The sequence below is a fragment of the Pyxicephalus adspersus genome, chromosome 2, assembly GCF_032062135.1.
Source record: "Pyxicephalus adspersus chromosome 2, UCB_Pads_2.0, whole genome shotgun sequence".
Classification (NCBI taxonomy): domain Eukaryota; kingdom Metazoa; phylum Chordata; class Amphibia; order Anura; family Pyxicephalidae; genus Pyxicephalus; species Pyxicephalus adspersus.
Genome location: NC_092859.1, coordinates 5,110,731 through 5,119,438, shown reverse-complemented (window position 1 = coordinate 5,119,438; position 8,708 = coordinate 5,110,731). Strand labels below are relative to the sequence as shown.

General features: G+C 38.4%; 1 protein-coding gene across 1 annotated transcript; it reads left to right on the top strand.

Annotated features, from left to right (window-relative positions):
- Window positions 1-940, top strand: LOC140322259 (olfactory receptor 5P68-like). The gene has a single exon (XM_072398844.1). It carries the CDS (start codon window positions 1-3, stop codon window positions 937-939), a length of 939 nt encoding a protein of 312 aa, XP_072254945.1. The 3' UTR covers window position 940.
- The last annotated feature ends 7,768 nt before the right edge of the window (window positions 941-8,708 follow it).

Genomic DNA, 8,708 nt, shown 5'->3' with positions numbered 1-8,708 from the left:
ATGGTAAAGTTCCATGGAAATTATACTTATGTAACAGAATTTTTTCTTCTGGGGTTCCAAAATCTCAATGCCTTCAAAATTCCTCTCTTTACTCTTCTTTTTTTAATATATATCGTGACTGTAGGTGGAAATCTACTCATCATTGTGTTGGTGTCAACCACTCATCTTCTCAAGTCTCCCATGTACTTCTTACTCACACATTTATCATTGTGTGATTTATTATTCAGCTCAAACATCACTCCCAACATGTTAAATGTTATAAAACATGAAGGTAGCGTGATATCTTCCTTGGCCTGTTTTACTCAGTTTTATATATTTGGCTGTTGTGTCACTACGGAATGCTATGTGCTGACGGTGATGTCCTATGACCGATATGTGGCCATCTGTAACCCCCTGTGTTACGTCCTACTCATGAACTTTAACGTTTGCCTTTATCTTGTTGTATGTTCATGGCTGGTTGGATCTTTACTTGCCTTAATATCTCTCCTAATGGTGTGCATCTTGGAGTTTTGTGGTCCCAACGTTATTGATCACTTTTATTGTGACTTCAGCCCCTTAATAAAACTTTCCTGCTCTGATACCTTTGCCGTTGAAATGGAGACATCGGTGTTCACCACAATTATCGTTATTTTCCCTTTCGTGTTTGTCACTGTGACTTATGTGAACATTTTCATCACCATTCTTGGTATTACCTCCAACATCGGAAGGCACAAAGCCTTCTCCACCTGTAGTTCTCATCTTTCTGTTGTGTGCGCTTTTTATGGTTCATTAATTAGCATTTATCTGAGTCCTTCCAAAGGGAACTCCCTCAATACCAATAAAATTTTATCACTTTTATATACGGTGGTTACTCCTTTGTTTAATCCAGTCATTTATACTTTGAGGAACCAGGAAATCAGGAAAACTTTTAATTTATTTTTAAAACATTTTTACAGTTAAACTTTATTTGAAGCAGACCTATGGGAGGCATATGCTGGCGCAGTGCCCTTTTGGCACCAACAGCCATTAAGCCTATGCTACCAAAGAGATTGCCCTGGGCTGCATTAATGGCCATTATATAAGGCTTTATCCCCCAGCATTTTAAACACGAGATAATCTTCAACCTGCAGAATCCAAGCAGAGCATAAGAGGGTCTGATTTTTAATGCTCTCCAAGAATGGAGAGAATATATGTTTTACAGCAGTAAAAGCTGGGTGATCCTGCAAACCCTGAATGAATTTCTTTGCTATTACATATGATTTAAATCCTGGACCAGATCCTTTGCAGGTATGCTGGATTACCTAGCTTCACTTATGAAAGTGTATCCTCTCCAGCCTTGGAGAGCTTTAATTAGGCCAAGAGAGATTTAACAGCATTGCATCCCCTGTCTTTACTAAAGGGACGCTGAAAGTACCCCAACCTTTTCTAGAGAGACCTGAACCACCAGAACAACACAGCCTGTCCTGCATTTGAGCTCATCCACAAGAGACATCTTGGTCAACTTCACATTTGCTTCTATCCAGCTTGGAGCTACAAAAACTGCATTCAAAAGGACTTTTTGCAGATGATGGAATTGTGAAGCTGCCTTTGGCCATCTTTCCTTGGGTTGAATTTTGCATTTAAAAGGACTTTTCCATCTATCCAATGTTAATTATTTGGAGTTTCCATTTGGCAAAGGTATTTTAAGGTCCTCACCTAGTAAACCTTTGTGCCGTTTAGCTCCAATGGCCAGTGGTTGGATGGGACCTTTGTGAGTGGACACTGGGCCCTGTTTGTTGTATTGCACTCATTCCAGTTTATTGTATTGCTCAAATATAATTTGTGTAGTTTTTATTTTCCTAGTGTGTTTTTGGCCAGTTTGGTTAAGATAACATAGGAAAAAATGCCACTTTTGTCACAATTAAAGTGTTTAAAAGCACACCTAAAAATTCACTTAAATTGAAAGCACCACTAATTATTCACAGTATGTGTTTAAATTTAAAAAAGACCTGCAGTGTGTGCAGACCCGGTGTGTCCTCTTTGGTTCAGCCTAAAAAAGGGGTTTCAACTGGTAATGTTGGAGAACCCAATGCTGATCAAAATTTCTGCATGGGTGACACTACACACTGTAAAGGTTTTTTTTTTTTTTTTCCCCCCCCATGGTAGGTTTGTAGATTTTCGTGGACAATTTTTTTGTGTGCGTACAGCAAAGTAAAAAGGGAACAGTTGTTTCAAAATTCATTTTTATAAATTTCAAATTTATAAAAATTTAAAAATGTTTAATGTTCCAACATTATTTATAAGGAACGTTACAATAATAAAAATGTTATGCTATTTAAATCCAAATGAATAGCAATCCCCATCTCCTATTCATGAAAAGGTCCTCTAAAATTTGATTGGTAGCTTAGCCCCCACCCCCCAAATTCTTAGTGACTATGGTCCCAGCTGCCATATCACTGGCATCACTGAGATCACTGGCATGTTGCCCACCGTGTAGTTGTGGGCTGCTAGGTCACCATTCTCATGATCATTGCAACTCCACGAGGGAAGATCCTGCATGGAGCCCCAGACCTAGGGAGATTGACAGTTATTTGTGTTTCTTCCATTTGCGAAATATCACACCAACTGTTGTCACCTTCTCACCAAGCTGATGATAGTCTTGAAGCCCAGTCCAGCCTTGTGTAGGTCTACAATCTTGTCCCTGACAACCTTGGAGCTCTTTGGTCTTGGCCATTGTGGCTAGTTTGGAATCTAATTGATCGCTTCTTGTGGACACAGGTGTCTTGTACAGGTACTATAACCAGCTTTGATTAGGAGCTCTCCCTTACAGAGGGTGCTCCTAATCTCAGCTTCTTACCTGCAAACAGGGAAAACACATAATTTGACTATGGGGCATCCATCCTCGACTCTATTATTCTATCACAATGGCCAGTCAGCCTGAGGGAGGTTTGGAAGCTGTCTGGCCACACTGGGTTCACTCAATCTACCTGCATCCACTGGGTGCTAAAAAAGCAAAAGCAAAATAAAATGACTTTGGGTTCCCCATGACATTATGCAGACAGCATCCTGACATTGGGACACAGAATTATCTAGTGAATTCATACACATTTCTTCATAATACAAAACATTTGTTGCAAGCCTGTATAAATACCCATAAAATAGATATGACAATGTTATATAACAATCTTCATCTGGATAGAAGAACTGATCACAACTTTTTATTTTTGTCATGTTTCTTATTTTTCTATCTTGTATAAGTTTCTCACACATCTGGTCATTCATTGGAGAAAGGTTTTAAATTCCCTTTACCTGTAGTATTTTATTTGGCTCTTCTGGTATAATTGTTGGTTCCTTTTTCATTTTTTGGTGGCCGGTATCCACCTGAAGAAGTCATTGTTTTTTGTAAATTATTCAAGCTTGTCTTCATTTTAACATGTTTGGGTCTCAATGCTCAAGTCCATAGGAGGCTGATTTTGAAGATAATTAGGTCCAGCATAGGAGATTACTTAAACCCTTACACAAATTCTAGGCTCTTACCACTAAGTCTTTTTCTTTTTGATGGAGCTTTACTACAACTAGTAGAAGTGTTTGCTTTAGATATAATTTTTCCATCATGTTCGACATGTGTAGATTCATCCTTTTCCACTTGTTTAGGTCAAGAGGGTGCCTTTTTATATGGTTTTAGGTTACATATATGCAAACTTAGTTTTCAGGACCTCACCTTTTAGATCCTGGAGGGTAACAGTTTTTTTTTTTCTTTTTAATCTTTGAATAAGGTAAGGTCCTTTTAAAGTCTGCTTCCATTCTTTCTTTTTTCTTCCCTTCTTTCTGGCATTATATAACAGTACTTTGTACCTGAAACACTGCATATTCACTCTCTGTTGGAATAAGGATGTTGTTCAGCTACAACAAATATTTAAAAGTGTCAAATTGACCCGCAGGTGAATGTGTTTGTTGTGCCTTTACAGTTGTGCTGCACCTTTTCCCACAGAGGAAGGCAGTCAGATGTGGTTTGTCACTTCCAGGAACTATGCTTCAATCCTTCACAGGAACAACCACATTCAAACATGTCCAAAATGGTTCACAACCATTCCTATTCAGTTCAATGTGACAAGAGACTTGCACCGAAGCTGAAGAGCATCACAAACACATTATCTGCCAGATCCAGCCTTGTGTTGATTTAGGCTGGGTACACACGTGCAATAATTAAGATTGGAAAGGATCTTTCACGAACCTTTCCAATGACTGCACGATGCATGAGCGAGTGTTGACCATACAGCACCGTTCTGCTCAATGAAGAGAGGAGGGGGAGAACAATGGAGCCTGCACCCTGCTGCACGCTCTTAATGGAAGCAATGGGGGAGATCATCCATGGATCTGCCAGGACAGTCGTTCGGACGATGGGTACTGTACACACGTCAGATTATCATCCGATATCGTCCAGAAACCATTGGACGTGTGTACGTAGCATTAGAACTCCCAGTAGTCAAATGGGTGTTTACATCTGAGGTTGAAGGAACTAAAGTTGGAGCTGACATACTCAAATATTTGCTTTAATTCTCTAAAATTTTTGCTGACTCATTGAAGCATATAAAAGGCTGAACTCCAATATATGAAATCATAGATCAGCCTGTTTCGTGGTAATGTTTGTTGGTGTTGCACAATTATCAACAAAGCAATGGCTGGGTGAGACCATCATAAATGAGAAGAGACTTTCATGACTCATCCAACATCAATTTTAAGCCTGGTTAAATGTTTCGGAAGCATAAAACTACCTAGTTTATGAAATGTGTTGGGGCAAATTATATAAATCAGGGATATATATAAAGGGAGGTGGAAAGGTGTGCCAATGTACAAGGTCCCCAGACCCTCAGCCAACGGATATCCTCATTGGGGCTCCATGTCATTACTGTGGGCCCCACAGTTGGATACATCCTCCACTTTCTGAGATGAGACTGCCAAGAGGTTGGGCCTATATGATTATAGTTGACGAGGCAGAGTATGGCACTTCTTTCCTTTACCAGTTCTCATGAGTTTTTAAAGATTCACAATATGTAGAGGTTGACAATGTAGAGGTGATGTTCCCAAAAAAGGAAACAGATAAGAAGGCAAAGGGGTAGGAGGAGAATGAGGAGTAGGTGGTACAGGCTTAACAAGATGATTGAACCTGGTAAAACTGTTGGTAGTACCACACAGGGGGGCTGTACCTGTTGTGATTGGCTTCCCAGCTGACATTGAATTCACCCAATTTGTTGTAAGAAATATGTCTCTAGTGTCCTGGATAGAAGTACATATTTCTGTACAATCAGCAAGGTTAGTGTTAATTAGTGGCCAGTTAGCTCAGTTAATTAGAACGGATTCTCGTGTTCATGACTCGGATGTCAAGGTTGCAAGTTCAGTCCTCGTACAGGCCATCTTTTTCTACGTGGAGCTAATAATATGTTTGTTATTTAAGCTGTCATCTCAACTATATTAACAACATTTGTTAAATAACCCATTTGCGCCATACATAATACATTACCATCCAGCAAAGCTAAAGAGATGATGTGAATGTATTTTTGCATGTTGAACAAATGTATAACGAGATACACAAACACATTTCAATGGAGAACAAAATATAACACTTTTTTAAACATTTTTACTTTTGAAATCATCTCCACATCCCCCTAGTTCAGTGTATCTCAACCAGGTAGAACTCTAAGGGTCTTCCAGATGTTGTTAGGGGTTCCTTGAGGTAAGAGCAACTTATCCCTCTCAGCTTAAGTGACACAAGTTTTCTTTTTACAATCTGTAAGGGTGACATTCTTCCCACTGACCAGTTATGTTCTTACCATAGTGAAATACAGAGAGAAACTCCATAAGGAGGGACATAATTCAAAGACTAGGAAGGTGTACCCGGCTAGTGCCAAGCCTATTCCTATTAGTAAATTTTAAAGAGGGGAAAATGACAAAAGAAGGCTTTTTACATGGCACTCTCATGTTAACTGTTAACATTTGTTAACTACTTTATTCCTTATAAAATACATAAAAATTCAGGAAACTACCAAAAAACTACATCAGGGTATACATAAGTGTTGTCACAAATAATGGACAACATTTAGAGGTGACAGCTAAACTTAGATTGCTATTCGTATACTTTTGGATATGAATAAAGACATATTACCAATCGCACATGCGCTAATGCATGCGTGATTTGAACTGAATCACTAATTTGATTCATTTATAAGGGGGCCCTGAATGCAGTACCAACCCCTTTGTGTTGGGAGGCTGCTTTCAGGCTGCCCTTATAATGCATCTTATAAGTATTCCTTTCTGTGTGCAACCTTTTGGTTTTTCTAGGACTATTTATTTGCTAACTTTGACTTGAGTCTTAGTATTTGATTATTGGAATCTTCTGTCCTTTCCTTTCCTTAACCCCTTAGAAGGATTCCACTCTATTCCCTCTTCAGAACTAATTCACTTCAATGGTACTCGGTGTACCATCAAGTATTTACCGTATTTTTCGGACCATAAGACGCACTGGACCATAAGACACACCAGTTTAACTTTAATTTTTCTGGTATGGGGCCTGCCACCTTACAATACGATCATACAATAAACATAAGTTCTTTCTGTACAATCTGTATTTATCATCGTTTCTTCTTCTCTCCTCTTATGAGCCGAATTGCATACCTAAACTATGGTATTTATTTATCAGAAAATATAATGCCCTCAAACGCAATGCAGCTAAGTCACAAAACCAATATTATCTGCTTTTAATGTACCGAACACACAGAGACCCAAGTCTGAGCCGTAAGTGTTTCTATTCATGTTTTCATTATTCTTTATTGATGCAGTTTATGAAAACCATGTTCTTATATATTAATCACTCTGTAATTGACAAGGCAATATTTAAATGACCTATTTGTAACACAGTATATAAACAAATATTTATATGCATTATGTTATCTCCTTATATTTGCTATCCAATTTTTTAATTCCCCTGAGGAAGCCATCCTTGTCGAAACGCATCGGGAAAGGAGACCTATGTCTTTACTCACTTCCAAAAGTTTACAAATAGCAATCTAAGTTCAGCTGTCACCTCTAAATATTGTCCAATATTTGTGACAACACTTATGTATAACCTGATGTAGTGTTTTTAAATTTTTTTATGTATTTTGAAATGAATAAAGTAATTAACAAATTTTAACAGTTAACAAGAGTCATTTAAAAAGCTTTCTTTTGTCACTTCATCACTTCAAAACTTCATCTCTTTAAAATGTTCTTTAACCATAGCTTAAATTGCCCAATTACACCAAAAATTATAAAAAAAAAAAAAGTGATCTATAATTGCCATAGTTTTTACCTAAGATATGGTATGTTAGTATTAGCTTTTGTGACAGCTGTGACAGCTCAGAGGTCATCTCTAAATTGAAATTGAGCTGTTCCCTGGTATAAGACGAAACATAATGGAGAAGCTTGGCTTTTTAAAAAGTTACTGACCCTGACGTGATTTGAACACACAAACTTCTGATGTGCAGTAAAATGCGCTACCATTGCGCCACAAGGTTATCGGTGTGTAGTCCATGGTGGTGCCATCTGCTGGAAGGTTTTCCAGAGGGCTCTTGTCTTATGTGCACTCTTTGAGAAGAAGAACGTTCCATACATATAAGAAAACACTAAAATGCCTCTTTAGCTCTTATTGTTCCACTCTACCTCTCATCCTGTGCAAAAGTAAATCAGCAGAGAGTGATCCCCAACAATCAGAGGCCAATTTTAAATATACCCTTTAAAATAATACCACAGCTTTGCCTCTTGTTGTAATAAACAGGGAGTGTGGTCCACTTGGTTGTTGGGAATGTCCCCTGCTGAATGACAAGAGGATTCCATTTTAATACCGACATGGGCATGAGAAATAAGCTTTAAAAATAAACAAAGATCCAAGGTTGTATTACCTTTTCACTGCTCCTCCTGCTAACACTCCATGGTGCCATGTGGGATTACTAGTCAGCCATAGAGGATTTATAGAGGAGGTCCAAAATATAACCAACAAAGATTTTAAGGATTTTTTTTTTTATTATTCAATAATAAACCCGATGGACCCTCTTGCTCCTGACCTCAATGTTTATCAGACAGGGAACCTTCAAATCTGCAACAACTGCACCACTGGTGCTCCACAAGGTCACAGACAAGGCTAACAGAAGCAGAGCAGTGGGCAACCAAAGCTGAGAGGGAAATGTCAAGGAAAGCAAAACGAGGCAATAAACAATATGCAGACTGGAAACTGTAAATAAAATGTATATAAAATTTATATAGCCATAAGTATAGTGAGAACTCAAACTATGGTATTCTGTTTTAAAATGGCTCAGTTATTTGTGTTTACTTCTGTTCCCGGAGGCGCCTTGGCCTTGCACCTGGTCAAGTGAAACCAGCAGGTAAGGAGACCATAGAAACTGTAATCTCCCCCAAAAAAATACTAATGAGTGGAATGTGCAGCTACAGCAAAACAACAACTCGCTTTGTCTCCAGGCAAATTAAAGAAAAAGACTAGCCCAGAATTGGATGACCGGTGACGCAAGGAACTGAAGAATAAAAAAATAGACTTTTAGGTTAGTTTTCAGAGACTCTCATAGACAGAGGAAGGGACGGTCCCAACCTCTATTGCCTTGTCTGTTGTGAGTTTCCCACACGTGAATAAAACCTTGATTCTTTTATGTGAATAATTGTCAACTTACCATTGACAAAACCATACTAAAAATATAGCATTTCTT

Coding starts and splice junctions, on each gene's coding strand:
- LOC140322259 (XM_072398844.1), top strand. CDS start 1: ATGGTAAAGTTCCATGGAAATTATACTTATGTAACAGAATTTTTTCTT.